The 24,807-nt window shown below is 42.4% G+C and overlaps 1 protein-coding gene across 6 annotated transcripts; it reads right to left on the bottom strand.

Moving 5' to 3' along the window:
• Nucleotides 1-1,642: 1,642 nt before the first annotated feature.
• TP53INP1 (tumor protein p53 inducible nuclear protein 1) lies at nucleotides 1,643-13,504 on the bottom strand. Of its 6 annotated transcripts, none has more exons than XM_032129693.1 (5): nucleotides 13,393-13,504; nucleotides 10,024-10,307; nucleotides 9,151-9,502; nucleotides 7,422-7,455; nucleotides 4,995-5,073 (listed from the first exon to the last, which is right to left on the bottom strand). In XM_032129693.1, the coding sequence occupies exons 2-5, from the start codon at nucleotides 10,133-10,135 to the stop codon at nucleotides 5,056-5,058; spliced, it is 516 nt and encodes a 171-aa protein (XP_031985584.1). In that variant the 5' UTR covers nucleotides 10,136-10,307; nucleotides 13,393-13,504; the 3' UTR covers nucleotides 4,995-5,055. The 6 variants fall into 6 exon arrangements, with proteins under 6 accessions (XP_031985561.1, XP_031985592.1, XP_031985572.1 ...); XM_032129712.1 differs by having other exon boundaries at nucleotides 9,151-9,499; nucleotides 13,393-13,499; XM_032129670.1 differs by lacking the exon at nucleotides 7,422-7,455 and having other exon boundaries at nucleotides 1,643-5,073.
• Between the last annotated feature and the right edge of the window lie 11,303 nt (nucleotides 13,505-24,807).

Raw genomic sequence — 24,807 nt, forward strand, 5'->3', positions numbered from 1 at the left:
ACCTCCCTCCACCTTACTGGCAACACTGTGCCTGATGGAGCTCAGGAAGCTCTGAGTTTTTAAGGCCATGAGGGTGCACTGCTGGCTCATGCTCAACTTCATGTCCACCAGGACCCCCAGGGCCCTTTTCTGCCAAGATGATTTCCAATCAGTTGGCCTGGTGCCTGGGGTTTTTATTCCTCCAGGTACAAGACTTCATATTTCCCTTCTCTGAACTCCATGAGGTTCTTGTTCGCCCATTTCTCCATGTTAAGGTCCTTCTGAATAGCAGCACAGCCTCCTGGTGCATAAACAACTCTGCCCTATGACCCAGGCCATCAATGAAGGTTGCTAACAGTGTAAGGATCCTGCACTGATTGGATGCACCAGTAAAACAAGCTTTCAGCTTGGCTTCATGTCACTGATCACAGCTCTTTGAACACAGGGTCCAGCCAGCTCTCAACACACCTGCTCACCATCTGCATCACACAGTCCATAATTCATCGCTTTGGGGAGATGCTATGGAGGACAGTGTCAAAAGCCTTGATAAAGGCAAGATAAACAACATCCACTCTCCCCTCATCCACTGAGCCAGTCATCTGTAGCAGAAGGCTATCAGGTTGTCAGACATGCTTTACTTTCCATAAATCCATTCTGGCTACTACTAATCACCTTCTTGTTCATTTTGGAAATAGTTTCCAGGACTATTTGCTCCATTATCTTCCCAGACATCAAGGGAACAGTCTTGTTCCCCTGTATCTTCTTGTCTAAAGGAAGGATAGGAAGGACACTTGCTTTACTCCAGCCTTCAGGAATCCTGTCCATTGCCAAGCTCTTTCAGATAATTAAGAACAGCATCACAAACACATCAGTCAGCTCCTTCACCAGTCATGGGTGCATCCCATAAAACTGTGTATAGTCCATTTCTTTAAGCATTTCTTACCTTGAGACTTCTCATCCAAGGGTTAATCTTCATTGCCTTAGCTTTTCCCACTGGTGTCAGGGGCCTGGAACCCCAAAGGCTGGTCTTCCCAGTAGACACCAAGGCAAAAAAGACATGGAGTACCTCAGCCTTCTCCATGTCCCTTGTCACATGGATTCTGGTCCTGCTTAGCAGCAGGCTCACACTTCCTCTAATCTTCTTTTTGCAGCTGGTGTATCTGTGGAAGGCCTATTGTTCTCCACAACCCTCGCCAAATTCAGCTACAGGCGGCTTTGCCTTTCCTTCCCTAACCCCATTCCTAGGCATCTGCACAGGATCTCTGCCCCCCTCACAGGATACCTGTACCAACAGTCTTCCATACAGATGTTTTTCATGGTGGTACATGGCAGGGAAATTATAGGCTGTGGGGCATGAGTTGAAACAAGAGAGGTTCAGCCAAGATACGGAAAAAATTCCCTACCCCATGCACCTTTCATGTGTTTTTTATCTCTGTCCTGCTCGCCTATGGAGCTCCTGCATGTTGATCAGGAAAGGCAGCAGTCAGCAGGGATGTGCAACACTGCTCGGATGCACATTAGCACCTGATCAGCAATACAAACCGATTCCCAGAGGAACTGCTGCACTAAAGCAAGCACTGGGACACTCAGTACCTGCTACCTGAACAGGGTGCTCAGCATTTGGATTTTCACTAACCTGTAGCATTAAAGAACAGACTGACAATTTTTAATAGGCCATTTTTTTATTGAGAGTTAAGATCATGTTTCCCCCAGTGCGCAGAATGCACTATGAAAACAAAATACAGAAGATCACTTTAGTAAATACACACTGGTTAAGCGACGCTACTTTTTTTTTGGCAAAGTGCTGTATTTTGTCTGTTTTCAGCTTGTGTTAAACTATTAAAAATAAGAGCCACACATTCTTCCATATCAAAAGGACTGCTACAAATAGAGAAGTGGCTCTGGAGAGAAGCTGCCATATATGCATAGACTGATGTACAGTATTAATCCCAACTGAAATGTCCCTTTTGAATCTTCAAGTTTGCTGTGTAGAAGGCACAGTTTAAAATGCAAATCTGTCCATTGACCAATACATATGAAAATACAATTTCAGCAAGATTCATGAATATCAATCAGTATGAGACAGTGCAAGGCCTCCACTTTTACAAGAAAAACACACACTTTAATACAATTCAAAAAACCATATAAAAAGCCACACAGCTCACTATTAAAACAGAAAACCAAAACAAATCTAATTGCCCAATAGCTCCAGGCACAAACCAGGGCTAGATCAACATAAATACGTAAAACAAATTAATAAAAAGCCATTGATGCAGTACTATCTCACACAATAATATGGTTTCCAATATTACAAATTGAGAAGCACAGCTTTGTGCAAATAGTTTATATCCTGAAAGATATAGGTTTTCATCACCAGAAAGTCATCTAGTAATGCAGTATAAAAAGATCAGTATCTCCCAATTCTAGGAGCAGTCTAAAGTTGCATTTACTTGCCTACTGAGAAGAACAGACCAAGGCTCTCATTTTAATGCCTGGGAGCCTTATACTCTCAACTCCATCTCCCCATTCAGAGTTAAGGGATTACTTACTCCTTCCAACATAGGGAGGTGGAGACTCCATCTTCCTTCATTTCACTTTAAGAAAATTAAAGCTGAAGGAAAGTAGTTACTTTTATATAAAGAAAAGTAATACAGGAAAGTAAAGAATTTTCCTGAGCTAGAAAGATGGCAGCAAGGATAATAAAGTTTAAGCTAGACAAAGTTGGAGTGATAAAGGTAGATAATCTGAGGCAAGTAAGAGTACTTATTTGCAGATAAACCAAAGTGTTTGGACCACACGAAAATTGTTGTACGGACATGGGCACATACTACTGAAAAGAGCAGTAACAAAATACCTCTTTGGGAAATGCATGATGTTACCAATTTTGTTTTCTTTGAGTGTCCATGTGAATTCAATGTGTCAAAAAAAAAATAAAAAACAACTAACCAAAAAACTAGCGTATCCAGGAAAGCACCTCTTGCTTTTGTACATTTAATTATTTTCAACATCCCTTTGTGACAATCCTAACTAATTCCAGTGAAGCAGCACATCTGCATTGAAACAGAGGTTATAAATGCTGTTCCCTGTATGCTAAGTAGGTTCCACAACAATTCCAGCTGCAGAACATGCAACAGTACCACTACATCAAGGTCAATGTGAATTGTTGGGGTTTTGCTTCAGTGAAATTTAAGCATTTGGCTGAATTTAAATACTTCATAGGCCTGGAAAAATTCATTACTGACCTTGCCTTATTTCAAAGGCTGCTCACATGACTCCTTATACCAACTTCTATATAAGGACTACTGGAAGACACAGTTGAGCATAATGTTAACACTTTAATGCCCTAGGTACTAAACACAAGGGAAAATAGCAAGTCACATTAAGCACTGGCAGAAAGGAAGATAAACTTACATTTATTTCCCCCCTTTCTTCAGTGCAGATTTCTGCTTCCTTACCTTCACATCCATTTAATCCACTTCCCAGATCAATCTATCAGGGTTCAGTATGCTGCTGGCTGCTGTGTAACACACAGTTTTTGTTAACAGGTGAATGTTACTTTACCTGTAGTTGTAGTTGGCAGTGCCTGCCAACTTCCAAAACATCTCACACAGTGTTCTTAAGAAAACTACTTGCTAGTTTTGAATGGCTTTTCTTTCCTGTTGGCCCATGGAATTGCTATCCAGTCTTTCTGCCTCCACTGGGCTAGGAGAACAACCATGGCTGATGAATCAATTTTTATACACTCTGTTACCGCTGTGTTTAGTTCAGCACCCACTTCTCCCTGCCTCACACCGCCCTTCATTTCCAGCCCCTATTAACTCGGACTTCATTTTCTTAGAGAGAAAGAGAGAAAATTAGGAGAACTTCGAATAAAAGCTTCCTTCTAGCTACTTTTGAGCTACTCTCAATCTGTAAATATGAGACAATCTAATAGCAATTTGTAGCTCAGGAATAGCTGTCCACCAGCCTGACTTCTTTGAAGAGCAGTCAGCTACTGATGGGATTAAAAGAAGGTCAATCCACCATCTTTTTTCTTTAACTAGACTAGAGATTAAATGAGATAGGGTAGGGGAAATACATGTTTCAAAGACAGAAATAGTTAGAGAAAGGAGTTAGAGAAACTCAAACTTTACCAAGTAAAACCCAGTTCAGTTCTCTGTGTTGTGCATCTGCACATTACCCAAAGGTTCACTTTTCTTCCCACTCCACTGTGAGGTACTACACCTGTAACACCAGTGCCCTCTTGTACTGCAACAATATTGGTGGGACATCTAACCCTCTTTCAATATCCACATCAAGCATCCAGCACACCTACACAGACCCCACTAACACAAGTAAGTTCTAGGAATTTAGATGAGATGTCCTTCTTGAAACAGCCCAGCACAGCTATGTAATATCCACTGGCAGCTATAGTATTTCCTTGTTAGAAAGTAATCATATATGCTGAATACAGACAGATACACAAGCTGTCAAGTACTGGTCATTAAAGCATATGGCTAACCTCAAATTTTCTAAATCCATTTTGATTAATGCAAAATGATTTCCATCTCAGTTAAGTTTCTTTAAAATACCAACTAAGAACCCATCTATACATCATAGTTTATAAAACAGCACACAAACTATCGTACTGATAGGCTTCCAAGACATTGATATTTAACATCAACATTTAGAACTTGCTGCAAGATGTTTGGAGATTTATGTGCCTTTTGAAAATAATACAACACTAGTTATGAGTGTGTTTGAGGGATTGACAATCAGCTTCAGATTGACCACACCTACCTACACATGAAAACAAGAACAACCTAAGAAACAATTAGACCATAGATTAAAACCACCAAAAACCATCAGTAATTGAACTGACGCTGGCAAGGCTGGTGAACAAACAGTCCGTTGTGCTTGATTTGCCGAAAGTGGCAATCCCTGGTAAGGTTTTGGCGACGGAGACTGTTTCTGTTGATGTAGTGTCTTTCATTGTGTTCTTTTATCCAGTGGGTAGGACGAAAGCTCTTTTTTTTTTCCAGAAAAGTTGAACTAGTAGCAAGAGCCGTGACATAGCAGTGAACACTCTGTCCCGTTTCATTTTGGGCCTCCAGTCTAGAAGTGTAATAAGGTATCAGTCACTACTGAGGTGCATTGGAAAGACAAGCAAAATAAAGGGTAGAACATGGACATCAATATCCAGCATTTCAAAAGGGTACCCTTTGGACAGAGATTTGGGCTGAGGTGAGGTCAAGGCACTTACCCACGCCGGTAAGTAATGTGTAGTGCGGCTAATTCACTTTTTGTGTGAAGGCCCCACAACAGCCTTTGAACTTCTGGTGTCTTACTCTACTGTGCTCTTTCTTCCCCACACCAGCTCCCTAAGCCCAGGATGTAATGCAGATCAGAAATATAAGACAAGGTGTGTCACACTGCTCCAGCTTTAGAAGACTTAAGAGTTATTCACTAGGCGAAGTTTGGTTTAAAGTCATCTTGAACACAGGAGGTTCAGCCTCAAAACAGATGCACCTAACAAAAGTGCATTTCAATTGCCACCACACAAGTAAATCCAAACAACGTTCATGCAGAGGAATGGAAAGGTAGACCAGTTGTGACACACATGAGAAATAACTTAGAAGGATTGTTCCTCAATCAGCCCCCTCAATTTCACGAGCAGTGAGTCAGCATTTTTGGCAAACCCTTGCTTCATCATGCATTAGTGAAAAACAAACCAGCAGCCTACGCAAGCAGCGACTGACATATTGAAAAAGGACTTCCCCACTTGACAGAACAATCACTGGCATTTCCTGAAACTTCCAAAGCAAAGTTAAAAATACTCTAGCCATTTTAAAAGCAAAGCAAAACCCAAATCTGAGTGCTAGAGCTGTTGTGAGACCAGGGACAGCAGAGTTTCTTGCCTTCTGTCTCCCCACTCAGGGCCCAACAACCAGCTGTCAACTGGTCAGTGGTGCCCAGGAAAGATGTCTGCAAGACCAGGAACTTGCTCAGGCATGAGCAAGAGGTCTCTTGGGAAGTCTGTTTTTCAGCACTAGCATGACTTTATGATAAAGTCTCTTCTGGAAGAGCTTAACTTGCAATTATTTTATGATGTCTCTGTAGACATAAATCAGGTCTGCCATGCCCATGGTATGCCCTTTGTAGCTTTACTCTGGGAGTCTGCAAGTGCCTGACATGAAGTAAACTCTCTTGCCTCCCCCCACTCCACAAGGAAATACTCCTTGTTATCAAGGGAATACTCCCTACCTTCTACTTTTTTCTTATTTTAAATATCCTAGCCTTGCTTTTGGATCCCTGGGTAGCTTCAGACTGACTAAAGACTACAGACTGCAGAACAGTCATATGTGACATTCTGGTCTTCCCCTGTTTATTCACTGGATATTGTCCTAAACCTAGCATTTGAAATATCAAGCAAAAATTAAGTGAATAACAAGCACAAATCAATCCACAGTGCCTTGTAAATACAGTCTTTGCAGATTACACCAGTTTAATTTACATGAGGGTACCTGCAAATATGGGACTACTATTTTCTATGTGGAGTGATCCCTTAGGACATCCAACAGTGCTGGAAGTGGAACTTCAAGTGAAGCCCTTCTGGGGAAAGCTATTAAGGAGTCAGGAAGCCACACCACAGTCATTGCAACCTGTATTTCCTAGTATACCCTTAGCTAGCAAAGGGCAGCAACTGCTAATACAAACTTGTGGTTTTGTTATGGAAAAATATGACTAATCTGACAAATAGGGAGGTTTATACAACATCCTTTTGCTTTGAAAGGAATTTAAAATGAGAAAAGATATTTCCTCCACAAAAGGACAGAACGTGGTTTAAACTTGCTGGCTGAAGATACTTAAGCTTTTCCCCCCCCTCTTATCAAACACCCTTCCAGCAATGGTTTGCAAACCAACACACTTCTATTTGTCATCATAAAGTGACACTGGGATAGCAGAGGTGGTTTGAATTAACTAAAAGGCCACATACTCTTCCAAAATGTAGCATTTTGGTACCTTAGGCGCATTTGGTAGGCTGGCACTAGTGAGTTCCATGCACCAAGAGGAACAGGGTTGATAAGTCTCCATCACACTGTCAAAATGGGATTTCAGAGGGGTTGTGTCTTCAGCCAGACCATCACTACACACATTCACTGCTGCGCTTCCAGTGTCTATTTTGCTAGAAAGCAGAAGTGTCCTGCTCACTGTGCTACAGAACCACACCTCACAAGAAACATCAAAGGCTTCAGACCCCCAACCCAACTATTTCAGTAATTTTTTTGCACTTAGCATTTTGGCTTGTTAAAGCAGATGTAGTTAGGCTCGATCAAGTAATCATTTGGCACAAAGGTTAGTCCTAAAACCAGTATTGCTTTGGCAGACAAGGCTCTAGAGGAAGCAGTGTTGCTAGCAGCCTGATCAAACAAAAAGCACTGTCCCAAAACAGCAGTACTTACTGTGCCAGTGTGCCTTAAGCAGCTTTTCTTGGCCCTACAATATTAAATCGCCAACCATTAAACCACTAGAGACTTCAAAACAGCTTTTGAAACTTACTGCAATATCAGTGTAATCAATGTTCCCAAATTCTGCAGTCTACCTCAGCTTTAGACTTAAGTCTTATTCCAGTTGTCACACAAAGAACCCTGTACAAGAGCCTAGATCCTCTGACAAAGCAACAGCACAGAGTCCAGCGTGAAGAAACTTAACTACACACCAGCTGAAGAGCACACCTTTAGCTTCTCCACATATTAAAGCAGCTTAACTGTACTGTATATAATATAAGACAGGATTCTTCTCTGGAAGAATTTACATCAGTATCCCTAGTTAAAGTGACTGAAAAGTCAGTATCCAACTTTGAGTGCTACTATTCACTGCAAGTTGGTATTTTAGATAAAGTGGCTTACTGTCTTTTGCTAGGGCATGCCTTGCAGCCGACAGTACTCCTGCAGATTCCTTCAGACCCTCACTTTAAAGGTGCTGCTGCTCATAGTTTCCCCCAATTTAACTTAAGCTAGACCCCTGATGCTTAACATCATGAACTGTCCTCCCCAAATAATTACACAAATCCCACTCCAAGATCAATAGTATCAGCACTATACAATTCAACATTATACAGCAGCATGTCATCTCAAAGCCACCTGTTTCTTTGAAGTAAGAACTTAAATATGGCAAGGAGATGATCAGACAAGTCAATAGGCATCTACCTACAGCAACTCAACTGCTACACTCATTTCTTCCTGTGTATCAAAACTTAGTATACTGCGATTTTTTTCCTTAGTATTATTGTTTCTAAACTTAACTAGATGGGATGAAAAGTCAGTCTTTGTTATCAACTGGAATTAACAAAACACCCAATTATTTCAAAATCAGTGAATGCACAGTCAAGTGTGGAGTCATAATGGCCAAGAAATACTCTATTTGCATACATCCATGTATACTATACTTGTATAGCTGTATACACAAACACCAAAGAACGCCAGTGCATGGCAAATGTGCCTCTACAATAAACCCACATGGATAGATTTTTAGGACCCAAAACCAAAAAGCACAACTTCTACTTTTAGTAAGGTAAGAAGTTTGCAGCACCAATTTTTACATTAAGGCGACTAAGTCTTCTGGAATCTTTCAGTTTGCTTTTGTTCCACAAGCCACTTGTGGGAAAACTTAATCCTGTCCTTATCTATCACTAGGTTGAGGAATGAAAAAAAAGCCCTAAGAATCCTCTCACCTAGATCCCAAACCACTTCCCTGTCAGGATAATTAAAGTTCTATGTTTCATCTCACAAGGTGACTGAAAGAGTACTGACTAGCAGTTATGAAAAACACACACATCTATGGAGGGGGCAAAGTGCTTTCATATCTACATTAGTGGCTGTGCAGTTAACTGCCACCAGTTTCAACATGACTGGAACATACTCTCCAAGGGAGTAATAAGGTTCCATAAAAATATTTACGGAGTGTAGTGCCAAAATAGCACACCCAACTGTTTCCCAACACGGTCATCTTGTATAACATTTTTCTGAGCGGGCAGGCACCCGACCACTCTACACACCTTGTGTAGTGTTCATGCTTTATTCACCTCCTCTGAAATAAGATGGAAAATTCAGTATTAAGTGTCTAAGCTGAACAAGTAGAAACCAGATATTTTCAGCACCAGATGTCCTTGACAAGAGAATTCAAACATACCTGGGACTACCTGGGCTGTGAAACTCCTCATCCCCACATCCAGTCTCATTAAGGCTGTGACAGGTATTGTGGACAGCATACACAGACATGCTGGGATGCTCTATTAGGAGGTTCTCCATCGGACTGGTCTCCACTTTGATAGTGGTTAATCCACCTGCAGTAAAACATGGGGGAGGGGTAATAAACCAGCTCTCCTCCATAGGACACGATTCAAACTGGATGAAGCAAGACTCGCTGGCCTCTGGCAAGTGTTCCAAGGGAGATGATAAACAAGAGAAGACGGGTGAGCTGTCCGTGGCCGATGCTTCAACAATGTCTGCTTCCTCCACGGAGCAATTAGTGCAAGTGTCTGCTGTAGGGGACCATTTGTCAGTGGAGAGGAGCCAATGGATGTTGGTGATCGCAGGAGGTCGAAAACAACAAGGTTGCACATAGCGAGAAATGGGATATAAAAAAATAATAGTAAACAAAAAAACAAAGTAAAAAAAAAAAAAAGCCCTGTTAGCACATACACAAGTTTTTACTTTTGAAAAGCAGGGGAGGGGAAAAGGGAGTTCCCAGACAAGCCATGTTAGAAATGTGAAACAACTGTTATCAGTAAAGCTATATAATTGCAAAATAAGTCAAATATATTTTATTTGTACAAGTGGTTCTGTTGAAGCCTGTGTCAGGCTTATAAACCTGACATCAATTCTCTCACCTATTTACACAACATGTATTAGTACATTTGTTTGGAAGACACCCTACACTCTAATCCCACACTGGTTTTGCTTAGATAAAGTTTTCCCAAGCTACTGGTTTGTTCACATAGACTAAGACAAGCAAGAGCCAGAGCAAGACAAAGGCAGAGCTTATGTCTGACAGGTATCTTACCTATAAAGTCAACCAGAATCCACTCGTCATCTTCTTTCTCACTGAACTCTGGCTCTTGGCTGGACAAGCTATCAATCTCTCCCATGAGCATGTTATTTAACCTCTGGAACATTACTAAGGCAGGAACAAGACTTTGGCTGGTAGGTCTTTATATCCAAGGTTCAAGGCACAGCTCACACTGTACTAGCAGAGTGGCATAGACTTGAGATTAAAGTGCAAAGATGCTTTATCAGCTTAGGTACGGGACATGCAGAAGCATGACTTGTAAACAGTTTATGTGAAACCTGCAAAAAATGGTGACAAGGATCTTAATGACAAAGACACAAGTAACAGCCCTAGAGAACAAACTAAAAGCCCATTGTTGGTGCAGTCTGAGGTACCAGTGAACATTTTTCCCTAAAGAGGAGAGGCAGCTTCACCGGCATTCACCGTCCCCTCCCAGCTAGATACACACAAAAAACCCAGTCCTAGGCCTCTCCTGAGAGCTGATTGCCTTTATCTCAATCCTCCTCCCCAAGAAAAGGTCTGTTCAGCTTCTCCTAAGGGAGGAGAAGACTCTTGTACAGGACTCTTGCATCTACGCTCCTCCAGCTCCCTGCCTGTCTTCCTCCACGTCAGAGAGATGCCAAGGGTAAGGGCATGTTTTCTGCTCCAGACAACTCATCTCATCTGCTGACACAGAGGATCCCCTGTGAAGGCTCCCAGGGAAGCCCTAAGCAGTGTTTCTTCTCCATTCCATCACACACATTTCAGGGCCACTGACTACAAGTTAACACAGTAGCAAGGCTCATCCTGTCTTCAGGTTCAAAGTACACCACAGAGTTACCAGTGAGCTAATTTTCACAACAACCACCCAACTAATCATGTATCCTAAGTCTGAGGAACATGGAAAAATATCAGGTATGTTTAACCAAACCCAGTGCTTATTTCTCAATTCACTCCCCTAAATCTGATGGTCACCATAAGCCTGACCTCTGCATCTGGCAGTTAAGACAAAAAACCCCATTAGTACCAAGAAGCTGAATGTTTAAACACCTCAGATCAGCACACTTAACAGCCTTTGATATTTATGTATAAGCCAATAAATAGAAGCTATTAAAGCAGCTGAAAAAGTAAAAACTATGGGGAAAATAGTCACCAACTTAACTACAAATTACTTTTGCCTATAGCAATATTTGAATCATCACAGAATTATTACAGATGAAATACCTGTTTGATAATTAAATAGGAAAGAATATATCCATGTAAGACATGTATGAGTGCCTGCATTCAGAAAGGGAGTAAGACACATGAGAGTAGACAAACCCAGATATTAAAAGATACAACCCATAAAGAATATTATTTAAGGCCAGTATACCCTGCTTCACCCTAGAACTCTCAGGCCACACTAAAGAGTTGTTTGGCCCTCCTGTGTCATCTTATCCCAGGACACCAGACCCCATCACCTACTTGTTCAATTTAAGGACAAACACTTGCCCCACGCAGCACTGCTTCTGTACACATTTATGCAGCTTCCTCCCTATTCAGATAGCACAAAAGGATAGCAGCAGAATTTAAAGCAGTCTTCAGGAGCAATATGAAAAAGTATAGTGAAACTCAAGAAGTTATGCACTCTAATTCCTCAAGAGAAACAACTGACTGCAGGAAAACACGAGACTAGAAACAACAGGCTCAGCTGCAATAGTGATACAAGTCTATTTTTAAGGACTACACTTGAAAATGAAACATCAGGGCTCTCCTAAAGAGAGCTACAAAGATGATCAGAAATCTAAAGAAAATCAATAAAATTTAAAAAATGGAAAAACTTAACAGAGGGAAGGAAAAAATTACAACGGTAGTCAATTATGTGAAGAAAGAGGCAAGCATTTATTGCCTTCTTTTACCCAGAGCAAGCAGAAGTGGCTTTAAACTGCAGCAAAGTTCAACTTTCAGTGGTTACTAGCAGGAAACACTTTTAACCATTAAGGTTACTAAGCCCTGGATGGGTTACCTAAGGAAATGCCAAATGCCTACAGTGCTCCTAAGCACCTTCTTGAGGTGGTTTGAGTGCTTCAGTCATAGGCAGAGCTTGCTACAGATAAGGAAATGAACTCTAAGTGAAAGCTTGAAGCCTGTATCTTTCCAGTTACCTTCCACATCCTTCCCTAACTCTCTCCTGGCACCAGGCCTATGAAGAAATGAGTTTGTTTTTTCTTTAGGCTAACTAGCGAGCCATTGTGTGGCTGCTGATCAGCACTGGCTTTCCCTGTACTCCCACACGTGTATTGCCTCCTTCCTAGACCGAGCCTGGAGGTACCTCCAGGCAGAGGCTGTCTTTTTGTTCTGTGCACAGAGTGGAGCAAGATGAGAGCTCTGGTAAGGCTCCCGAGGCACCACAGCAACATAAAATAATTAACCTCTTAACAAATAAGAGAAAGATCACTGTTCCTGAGAACGTAAGCTAAACAAACCTCAGCTTTTGACCCACAAATGACTTTCTGTAGATCAAAAGCAGTTTGTCCCATTTTTCCCTTCCCCCACCCCAAGGAGGATGCAAAAAGACATCTGAATCATTTTGCCCTGGTCTCATCTCCAGCTGGGCTTAAAACCACGGCACATTTAGAAAGTGGTTGATGCTTTGACATCCTTTTGGCCAAGTGCCTTTAAAAAGGCCATGATTGTGTGCTATTGTGCAAGCCAGAAAGCAAAAGAGAAGTTAGGCTGTTATCAAGGGCCATCGTCCGGGGAGGAAAACAGGACAGAGGCTGAGAAAGGTTTTCGAGTTCTTAGGAACTGTCAGGAAAACACAAGCCTGGGAACAACTGACTCAGCTACAGTAATGATTAAGAGGCTGCTATAGATAACACATCCAATAAATGTCAACAATACAGTACCGCTGCATTAAAAAAAGTATTTTTTCCTTTTTTTTTTTTTTCTAACCTAGCAGAGGAGATGGGATATGTGCTAAGTAAAAAGAAAACACAACCAAAAAAAGACACCTCCCAATCCCTGTGCAGTCCTGTGTTAGAGAGCCGAGCTGGTGATCCCCCCGCGCCCGCAGCTCTGTAAGCACCACCAGGAGGCTCCACACAGCCGCCTCCAGCGGCGCCGGGGCTGACCCGGCAGAGCCCGCAGCAGCTGCGCACCTTCCCGGCTGCGCTCCGGACGCTGACCGGGGGGCGGGCGGGAGCACCGGCTGCTCGACAGCCGGGACAACGCCAAATCCCCCCGGCCTCGGCGCCCTCCCAGCGGAGAGAAGCTGGGATGCGCGCAAAGAAAAACGGGAGCTCCGCCGCTGCTGCTTTCCACCGCTCAGACCGCAGGAGACCATCACACCCGGGACACCAGCAGCGCGCTTGGTGCCCGCAGTTCCCCACAAAACGAACTCACCCAGACCACGATCACCCCAGCCCCGCACCCGCGCCGACTCCGCGGAGCCCTTTGTTGTGAGGGCCCGGCGCAGCTGACGGACCGGCCGCCGGCCACGCCCCCCCGCGCCTCCGCCAATGGGCGCCGCCGCCGCCTGTCGCTAACGCACGTGACGGGCGGGCGGGCAGCGCAGGGGGCGGGGCGGAGACCCCGGGCCCCGCCCCTCGCCCCGCCCCTCGCCCCGCCCCCGCCCCGCCCCCGCGGTGTTGGGTGGGGATGGAGCGGAGATCACCGCGTTCCACAGCCGTGCTGTGGGCAGGGACGCCTCCACTAGACCGGGCTGCTCAGAGCCCCATCCAACCTGGCCTTGAGCCCTTCCAGGGATGGGGCAACCACAGCGTGTCTGGGCAACCTGTTCCAGTGCCTCACTACTCTCATCATGAAAAACTTTATGGTCTCCCTGGAGCCTTCTCAAGGCTAAACAATCCCAACTGTCTTGTCTTTCTTCACAGGAGAGGTGCTCCATCCCTCCAATCATCTTGGTGTCACTCCTCTGAACTTGCTCCAACAGATCACAGAATCACGGAACAGGTGAGGTTGGAAGGGAGCACAGTGGGTCATCTGGTCCAACCTCCCTGCTCAAGCAGGGCCATCCCAGAGCACATGGCACAGGCTCTGTCCAAATGATTCCTGAGTATTTCCAGTGAGAGAGACTCCACAGACTCTCTGGGCAGTCTGTTCCAGTGCTTGGTCACCTGCACGGTAAAGAAGTTCTTCCTCATGTTCGGGTGGAACTTGCTGTGCATCAGTTTCTGCCCATTGCCTCTTGTCCTATTGTTGGCACCACTGACAAGAGCCTGGCTCCATCCTCTTGACACCCTCCCTTCAGAGACTGATAGACATTGATGAGGTCCCCTCTCAGGTATCTCCTCTCGAGGCTGAACAGGCCCAACTCTCTCAGCCTTTCTTCATAAGAGAGATGGGCTCCAGTCCCTTGACCAACTTTGTATCTCTCTGCTAGACTTGCTCCAGGAACTTCATCTCTCTCTTGTACTGAGGTCCATGTCCTTCCTGTGTTGAGGACTAGATGCAGGACTCCAAGTGGGGTCTTATGGGAGCAGAGTATAGGAGAAGAATCACATCCCTCAACATTTTTTAGGCTGAAGCACCTTAGCTGGGCTGTAAAGTTTCCAAGTCATAGATGTAAAGCCCTAGAAAGCTCATGCATTAGATCACTTACCCTATCCTTTTAGGAAAAAAGAAGAAGCAATGAATGTACATGCAGCACTTTTCCTTTTAGCTGCTCATCTCTCAGAAAGGAATTTCCAGACAGGGAAGTTACAGCACAGGAGAGCTGGTGTGGCTGTGCTGCACACCTTCAGTCACTTAATAGAACCGAGTATATCAGAGAGTTAATAGTCACTTCAGACTGCACCAAGTGCTGGCTGGGCAAGGATGTGTGTCCTTCAGAAGATGCTGAAATGAATCAGTGAGCTGTAGCCAAACAGCATTTTACGTGCAACATGTTTTACCAATTTAGGGGTTTTCATAGTTTTAGTAGTGCTGAGGAACTTGGTTTCTTACAAAATAATAACATTTTGTAATAAAATACTATGTGTGCAGCATGAGTGTGTCAGTTGCTAGAGTCCAGATAAACTTGATCTTTTAACCTAAATGTTTAATGATATCTTTTTTGTCTACTTTTTTGCTTTCTCTTTCTTTCGGTTGTTTTTGGGGTTTTGTTTTTGTTTGTTAGTTTGTTCTTTTTGGTTGTTGTTGTTGTTTTCTTCATTTTCTTAAATGGAGAAAGTAGATTTTGGAAAAATGCTGCAGTGCCTTCCTGTGGCTGGGAATAGGCTGTGTGAGTTGACCAAGAAAGCAGCTAGTTGTACAATCTGCAATATTTTTGCAAAAATGTCAATTTTAATTGGTATTTGATGATCCTTTTCTATGCAGAACAAGCAGTTCCTGAATTACAAGATCAACTTTATTTTTATAACATCAGCACTATCAAGGCACATAAACAAATAGCATGTTTGATTGACCTTTCAGTTTATAAGTTGAAGCAGGAAATGAGAATGCCTACAAAGTCTCTTCAATTTTCAATGATAGTGGTTTCAGGATAGAAGGGGGAGGGGAGAAGCAGCACATATCTGCAAATTCAAGATAGGCGAGACAGAAAATTAAATGTACAGAATAAATGCCCCAAAGGACTAATCTGTATTGCAAAATTACATTGTGTTAGAACACATTAATTAAGGTAATACAAACCACTTAGTGTAGACAAGAACTGTCATGTTTGGCAGCCAGGTTACCTTGGGTCAACAACAACAAAAAATGTCAAAGCCTTAGTCTTTGTTTATACTGACTGTTATATTAAGCATTACATGTTAATCAATTAACATAATGTATTTTTCCAGTGTAGGCAAGCCCTAGGAAAGCTTGGGTTGTATTTGAGACTCAGACTCCTAATGAAGATAAAAAGTCACTGTTTATATTTTTGAAAGTCCCCTGAGAAGCAGTTGAAGGAATAGAAGTGTCCTGGGGTGATGTTATGAAGCTGCTTTATTCCTTAACCATCCCCTCAATGCCCCAGGACGCTGTGCCTCTAAGATGGACCCGAGGGATGGGGCCGGAGCCACGGACCCGAGGGGGCGGTTGAACGGTTCGGCCCAACGGCTGCAGGGGCTCGGCAGGGCTCGGGAGGGAGTGTGCTGGGAGCACTGTGCTGCTTTTTGGGTTCCTTTGTGTTCCAGCTAGCTGGGAAAGGGTTCTGTTGGGGTTTTTTTTCTTATTCTTTTTTCCCTTTTCTTCCCCTTTCCTCCCTGCCTCCCTTCCCTCCTTGCTGGTCCGGGGAGCCTGCGGGGGCGACCCCAGCTGGTCCGAGCCCATGTGTCTGTTCCCTCTCCAGGAATTTGTTGTATTTTGAGGGTTTTTTTTTATCCTGTTCTACCCTGTTTTGTTCATGTGTTAATAAAGAGTTTGGTTTCTTTTTCCCACTGTCACTCCTTGTGACCCATTTGTCTCATTGATGGAGGAAAAGGGGAGGATCACTCATTCCGGAGTGTTTCCTCCTGAAGTTTTGTCTCAAAAGCCGAGACAAGAAGCTCTCCTCTTTCTGTAGTGTTGCTCTCAAATTCTTTCTTTTTCATTTCACTTATTTCTTAATTCTCTATTGTAACAAAATGGTGGAAACAACTTGCTTATTCATTCCTTCAAATATCATTGTTGTTGGCAGGAGAAAGGCAGTTCTGAAAGCTACCCTCTTCTCAGCCTGGCAGCCATCACACTTTTGTTCCATATCTGACAAGTACTTAGGTATATGAATTGTTTACAATGAAATAAATTATGTGTGTGGACTCAAATACCTGCTGAGCAAGAGCCCAGGTATTTCATCCTGCACTCATTGAGATCAACGATAAATTTTCTGGTGATTTCAGTAGTGCTGGTTGTGGCCTTAGATGCTTTATCCAAAGCCTTTCAAATCAATTAGCCTTTCTATTGATTCAAATAGCTGTTAGATCAGGCCCTCAGCAAAAGAGATACAGTCACTTACGTCTGGGGCTTGCTGGACACAAAAATTGACTCAGAAACTGGCTTTCCTTTGAGGAATTTGACGTTCATATTTGTATTACAGAAAGTATTCTGAAGAGATCTCTGGAGCAAGGGAATCATTTATATTTCCTATAACACATGCCCATGCATGATTCTGGGTTTATTGATAGGAGTTAGCAGAGATCACATTGTACTTTCTGTGTGCTCAGTGGCAGCTTAATGGCACAGCCATTGCTGTCTGTGTGTCCTGGGAATAGTAAACGACTGGGCAGCAGTCCCCTGTTGTTTGAATTGTATTGATTTTTCAAGATCCTACACATTAATGCAAGGCATGACCTATTGTCTGGGTTCCCACTGCGATGAAATACTACAGCAGTATTTAGCAGGCACAATATGTGTCTAGCCATGGAGTACAGAGTGACCTTCCTACCACAAGACCTGTGAGTTACAATGAGAGCATTGAGCTTACAACAAAGCACTGCCATGTGCTGTGCCTCTTGGAGAGGCCCTATTCCACAGTCGTGCCTGTTTCAAGGGTAGGTGAGAATGCAGATCTATCTCTGTATTAGAAACACGGAGAAGCAGGAGGGAGAACCACACCAAACAGAGCTTGCACAGACTAAAATAATAATCTCTGTCTAAACTTTCGACAAGATATATCCTCCAGACAAAGATAAATAAGAATTCTTTCCAAACAATGTGTAACAAACAGCTTGATATCACTCTGAGTGATTTGCACAAACACGTCCATCGTTCCCACACAGAAAGAACCTGGCATATCAGTACAGGAACCTCCACACCAGTCACCTTTGCTGATGTGTGCCATCGTTTTAAGGTCAGTCTAGTGCAGCTACCAAAATGGAAGTTTCAGATTAATGGTAAGTTAAAAACTGATGCTCTGAACTTAACCTTGATTAAGACAAAGTCTAAAACCTTCTGCTCAATGGCTTCCATCTGGCTGTGGCAGAAAGTCTTGTGCTGTATGGGAAGAGATTCTGTGTGATACTGCAAGATCACAGCTGTCAGATAGATCCTGGTCTGTCCTACTGCATGCATTATGCAGAAACAGCCAGGGTTTCTAATTTAAAAAATATCTCAAGTTTATGATTAACCACAACAAAATACTGTTGTGTTGGTTTGGTTGCTTTGTTTGTTTTTCCTATGGAAAAGATACTAGCTACTGTTCAAAAGAGCCCAAACTTTTCTGTCCAAATTTAGGTACAAATACTTCAAACCTGCTGTTTAAAGCATGAACAGTCTAAACAGATCCAAGCCTAAAAAAGCACAGTCTGACATTTGTGTGCTTGTACAAATGTCAATCCCATTTTTGAAGTGGACTTCTAGATTTAAACATCAGTCTCAACTAAAACAGGCACTTTCTTTACTGCTCTTCTTCCCTGACTTTATTTAGTGCAAAAATTTCTGCAACATTGGCTTCAAGATGACAGATTGATTGTTCCTGCTATGTCACAAGTTTCTAATGCTATTTTCCCAAACAGCAAATTACAATTTTGAGTAAGAGCAGGACTTTCCAGACTTTTATGCAAAACAGGTGTTAGAGACCTGTTACTGTATTTTTACAGCATGAATTCAGCAAATTCAAGAATCCAATTTTGACATGACTAGAACCCTCATGATTTGGCTGAGCAAGATCCAAGGAGGCAGAAATTACTGGATATGATCCTCTAAGATAGACTGAAAAAGTTGAAGGATTCCATTTTCTGTGGAAGAACTATTATCTTAAAACATCCAATCTGTTGCCCTTTTCAGCAGAGTGCATTTCAGAAAAAAACTAATTTTCCTTGGAAACTGTCAAAATGCAAATTCTGCTTTTTGTATTGCTTGAGAGCAAAACCAGGTATAACTCTGCCTTCAGATTGCCATTGGCAGGAAGCCATTATGAATCATAGCCAGATTGAAAAAGTAATGGTAAGCTTAAGCCACACTTTTCTTCTTGTCAAAATAAAAATCCTCTCACAAGTCAATATAGATTTCAGTGGTCTGAATAACTCTGCTTTTTTCTAGAGCACCTTCAGTGGCAGCATTTGAATTGTTAGCTTGGGCTGAAGTGTGCTGGGCATCACAGCAGGTAGTGCTGTACCGCAGTGCCAGCCAGCAGAGAGCCAGAGCCAGATGCCTCTTCTTGTCATTATGGGAATGATTTTTGTCCTGAGGCCAGAGGCATTAATGAAATATTTTCCATTGGGATTGTCTGTCCACTCTCTGATTTGTCTCTTGTACTAGAAGAAGTCCAGTGTATTTTCACTGTTCTCACCTGAACCTGTCCTCTCCTTCAGCACTCGGTAATAAAAGACCCTATTGTACCTCTGGGTACAGCCAGGAATCACTCTTCTACTGTTCTCTTCTTTGCCATGTGATTAAAGAGCCTTTCCAGAGCAAACCTTCCACCTAACCCAGCCAAACAAAGTGTTGGTAACATCCAAAGGGGAAATGACCTGTGAATTTTTGACTATGGCATTGAACATACATTTATTACATTTATGAAATTCTTGCATGCTTCAGATGTTGAAGGGTTATTACTATGGTTATTAGCCCTTCATTTTTTTCTTCTTCATTTCAGTGGTGATGTTGGAATGATCAGCACCCCACAGTCAATGTATAGGCAGGTCTGCCTGATCAGGTTGTTACTACAGGTTGTTTAGGAGGAACTTGCCTTGGTCATATAACTTATTTTCCTCTGCTGGATTTACCTTTTAAAGATTGTCAGTTAATGTTCAGTGAGAGAATAAGCAGTCTCTGTCTGTATCATATCTTTGTTTTAAATCACGTAGGAAGGACGGACAGTGTGCAAGGACACTTCCTCCTTAAATTGTCAGCTCAAAACATGTGGGTTTTTTGTGTGGCTAGCCATGCTTAAAACCCTTCCATGAATCTTTTCTGCACAACCTCAGAGTCAGCAGACACACTGTTCACATCTCTAAGGCATTTTTAGTCTCACCAGTGATCCATTTGTTTCCTTTTGGCTCTCCCACTGATTCATATGCTTCCCAAAATAGAGACCACTATCTTTGTTCTGTTGTGACAAGCTACAAAAGAATTAGCAACATCGGTTTAGCAGCAAGTAATATGAATCATATCATATGCTTAGATGTGCTTGGATTTCAACTGTAAGATTCCATCTAATTGTAAATTACCATTATTTTTGAAAGATTTCTAGTCTTTTCAGGGTACAAAGCCACACACTGTAATTCTGCTTTGTTATTCTTTTCAGCCATGGATGCTTCTTACAAATACTTACAATTGATCAAAAAAAAAAGGCCAAATGCTTCTGAGAGAATAAAAAATAATGTCAATTGCAATGGAGGCTGAGGTGATCATGGTGGATAAAAAAGATATGACCTCTCCTGCACCCAGGTCTCAGGCACTGCACTTGTATCGAAGCAATACTTCACAGTGTCCTTAGCTTGCATGTTCCAACCCCATTTTAACATGGGATATCTACAAATATATATGTGTGTCTTTGTGTATTTCATTATTTATTTATGCAGTGCATTACAGCATATATGCATGTTTATGTAGCTCACACACATGAACACCAGCACTCTGCACCAGCTGAGTGTGGCTGAATGAGTAAATAGCATGGCATGTCTTGTCTGCGGGATTAAGCATTTCACAGGAGCCAGGTGTGAGCGTCATCCTTGCATACTGAACCTCTGCAGCTCAGGATCTGGTATTACAGCCATCTTTTCAGAGAGCATTTCAAATTGGTCCTGCACAATAATGAGTTTATGAGATCTCAATCTCTTCAAGATTCGTGCTAATGAAGCCTTCAGGCAAGGGACAGATTGTCCCTTCCACATGCCCTTCCAGTTTGGAAAAGTTAGTGTTCACAGAAAGGTTTAGCTTCCCTACATAACAAACTAACTCCCCAGAAGACAGCAAAGGTTTTAGTAAAACTTGCCAGCAAGGTCATCTTGTCCAGCCATTTCAGCAACAGACCAGTAGCTCCAGATTTAGTTGTTAACCTGTTGCGTGGCTTTGGGCAGACTACGTAACTTTGCCTGAGTTCCTCATACGTAGGATGTGGTCAGGCAGTCAGGCACTCCACTGGGATGATGCAAGAGAAGTGTTTGCACTTAACCCTTTTTACTCTAGGGTGCCTAAGAACTTTTAAAATGGCTGTAAGTTGCTGGAAAGGTTCTTGGATGAGGTGAAGTAGAGCTGCTCCTGGGATATTCTTCCAGCTGATAATTCAGCAGGTGTGAGATCCAAAATATAGAGAAAGTAAGTTAGTATGCTTCAGTTCTTAAACATTTACACCAAAACAGCACATTCTTGGCCATGAATGACAGTATGACAGAATGTGACAACTTGACAATGATGCCCTCCAAGCACCTGGTATTTCCCAGGGCTCAGCCCCAACAGCTGACGTGCTGAGAACCATTTGCCTCACCTGTGCCAGTGCTTCAAGACATGCTACCTAACATGTTTTAAAGATACATCTTTCATCCTGCTGTCGTGAAAGTGCTGAAGTATAAGAAAAGGTTTTTTATGAAAAAAATTTCTGGCTGAAGCAGGGCCTTACAGTATCTTCCAGGGTTTTTGGAAAAACACAATGAGTGATTGTGGCAGAGTGTGAAATGTGTTGTGAGAAAACAGGCAGTTCAAGAGAACAGCTAAATAAAAGACTCTGAAGTTGAAAGAACCCTTTTTTTCTGTGCCTGAATTTTGGACATAATATCACTCAAATGTCAGTGTTTGAATTATTAAAATGGTGTAACGAGATGTAATGGCCAGAGCTGCAAGGACAGTAAACACAACTGCACTATTATCAGGACAAGCTGAACTTCCAATGGTGCAACAGGTCAAACAGCTATAATCATACCACTGTACCTGGAACAGGGTAAGTGGAGGGGCCACGTCCAGGCTGCACATGAACATACTGTACCTGGGCTCTGGGGCTATAATTAGAGCAAAGCTGAAGGTTTATAGATCTGAGGCATAACCAGCATGATAAAATTTAAAAAAATTTGAAAGTCAGTTGGAAGAAATATAAGCTTAGCATTCAACTAAGCAATTTCACACCAGTTAACTACATAGATGGATTGTTTGTGGAAAAAAAAAAAAGAGGCTATTTGTTGGGGTCCCTTCCCCCCTGCCATGTGGGAGAGGGGCCCTGGGGACAGACACGGGGTTTCCCTGCCCCTGGTCAGCCTTGTTCCCCATTGGTTGGTTTGTGTTCCCCTGCGCGGGCAGAAGGACCCTTGGTCCCGTGATTGAGCAGTTCCTCAGCATAGCCCCGGCCATGTGGCTAGAGAAATAAACATCTCTGAAACATCTACCAAGAATCAGTTCACAGATATTTCTTTTCCACGGGCCTCGTTGTCTGATACGTGTGTTGCAGTATCCGTACTGTAACAGCTATTTAAAAATAAGAAATCCAATATTTTATGTCTGGTCAAGAATAATCCACTGCAAAAAACAGACTGAGGAGCAAATGAGTAGGGAGCACCCTGAAGAAATATTCTGGATGTTGCATACTCTTTCAAAAAAAGCAAACTACATACTGAGAGGTACAAATATAAATAGAGGCAATAAAATACATGAAGTGATTCTTCCACTTTCCTCAGTATTGACAAAGATCAGCAGGAGCTCAGCAAGCCTGGCTTGGGCCGCCATGCTTGGGAGAGATAAAACATTCACCAGGCTACAGAAGAGAGCAATGTGTATGATCAGAGTTCTAGAAAAACACAAATTACATGGGAAGAATGGACAAACAGGGGTGCTGGCTCTAGTAAAGAGAAACCTAACAGAAATGTGAGAGCAGTCTTCAAAAATAAAGATATTGCAGATTAATAAGACATTCCATTGCAGCAGAAATAGACTTTGGTTAGACATTAGGAAAAACTTTCTAAAAATAAGGCTACTGATGCATTAAGCAAGATTGCCTGGGGATTGTAAATCTTTTTAAAAGAGATCAGATAAAACTTAGTCAGTAATGACAGAGATAAAATTTATCCATCTGTAAAGAGTGGGATGGTATAGACAACGTCTTGAGATACCTTTTCATCTTTATTTTCCATGAGTATCCACAAGATGCGTGTTTGGTTTTTTTCAGACTTGCTTGTTTATTCATGCTAGTGACTTGCTTCTTCATCTTAGAAATGGAAATCCCATTATTCAGTTCCAGTCAGGGCTCAGTTCAGGTTTTTCTTGTACTCCATAGCAACACAATGCGACTGTTCAAGGTGCAAAGACATGAACACAAAATTTAAAACTGTGTTAAATTAATAACTGTGAGCGAACAATCATACCAGACAAAATACTTATCATTGGCTTCAAGTCAAAAGAGTTCATGAAAACAACTCCTAAGTCGTGAGTCTTGGGTAATTCACGTGGTCCCTTTGACACTTCAAAGAGACTGAGATGCTTGGATGAGATGTGCAATTTTACTGGGACAGGCAAGACAGAGTCAGGAACAAACCATCTGGATCCACTCTGCAGAGCAGCTGTTCCCACTCTTTCCACATGGGAAGCAGGAGATCTGCCACCATTTCACTGTGCTACCAGCATCACTGACACTTTTATACATATCCACATCCCCTGCCAACAACATGGAGTCCCTCTCACACAAAGGAGGTGGCAGGTAGTTTAAAGTCTGCACAGAGTGCTCCCAGTGAATTACTAGGGTCTTCAGTAGGATAAACTTGAGATGAGCTCAGCAACATAGGCCTCTTCTTGCTTCCATGGATGCCTTTGGTGTTTTTTTCCCTCCAGTGCCCCTACGGCAGTGGAATCAGAGCATTGAACAGCTAATCCTTCTGCCTATATTCTGGAAGATTCGGGCAACATTTGACTATGTTTCTTTCTCCATGCAATTTTGGTTACTGCTGAGAGAATTTTAGCTTGCCTTCAAATTATTTGAACTCCATTACAGTGATCCTTGTTGTGACATGTTAAGGCACTTACCTCCTGAGCACATGCCTTACAACAAGGATAAAGTGCTCCTATCTATTATGATTAAAATTACTTTGCTAAATATGGAGGGCACTTTGGCTGCCCTCCCCCCCCCCCCCCCCCCCCCCGGTTGCTACAGCAACACACATCTGCAAGGAGTCATTCTTCTAATTGTGTCAATTAGGCTTATATAAGGGTATTTCAGTGATCCAAATGCTGTGGAAAGCACAGTCTGAGGTCTGGCTGAAGACAAATCTCATGCGCCAAATGCTAATAAAATTATTTTAAACCTCCTTCTGGTGTAACTGTGTTAGTCACAGTGAACAAGAAGCAGTGAAGTGGCTCGCTGAGCTGGGCAGGTTTGCTTTACTCTCTGAGAGAAAGAAGCACAACAGGAGACTTCTGAAATGCATCTCTGAAACAGAGAAAAAAGTGAGTTTGCATTTTGTTTGCAAACATTATTTTGCTATCAAGAAAAGGAAATGAGAATGCAAACCCAGCATGTAAAGGGTTAATGAGATTAATACTTTACATCTAAATGGTGCCAGATTAATGACTAATACTTTACAGCTATACATCACTTTTTGAATAAAGCCAACTGGTGAAGTACATAGAGGTGCACAGGTTGGCAACAGTGAAAGTGCAGCAACTGTCTGATTGACACCTTTGACTGGAGCAATGTGAAAGCTGCAGGGCCATATGGAAACTTTCCAGGCAACAGCAGAGTCTTTCTCATGCAAGAAAACTGCTGCTTTCCACACAATAAAATTAAGCAGCTAGTTATTACAAACTTCTTAATTTATTTTATTAGCTTTATCCTCCAAGGGTGTTTTTGCAACCCAGATCATTATGTGTGAATAACAAACACTTTGTGAAAACCTGGACTACTTGAGATGGTTGTCATTAAAACATTAGCAAAAGACACTGATTTGCTGTTACATGACCTTATAACACCACACTTGA

This window comes from Corvus moneduloides, chromosome 1 (genome assembly GCF_009650955.1).
Source record: "Corvus moneduloides isolate bCorMon1 chromosome 1, bCorMon1.pri, whole genome shotgun sequence".
Taxonomy (NCBI): Eukaryota; Metazoa; Chordata; class Aves; order Passeriformes; family Corvidae; genus Corvus; species Corvus moneduloides.

Excerpts from the sequence above, each read along its gene's own strand:
- TP53INP1 (XM_032129670.1), bottom strand. The coding sequence starts at position 10,135 with ATGTTCCAGAGGTTAAATAACATGCTCATGGGAGAGATTGATAGCTTG. Across the intron at positions 9,503-10,023 it reads GATTCTGGTTGACTTTATAG|CAGACACTTGCACTAATTGC; the intron begins GTAAGATACCTG and ends GGTCCCCTACAG. Across the intron at positions 5,074-9,150 it reads CACAGCCCAGGTAGTCCCAG|ACTGGAGGCCCAAAATGAAA; the intron begins GTATGTTTGAAT and ends TTACACTTCTAG.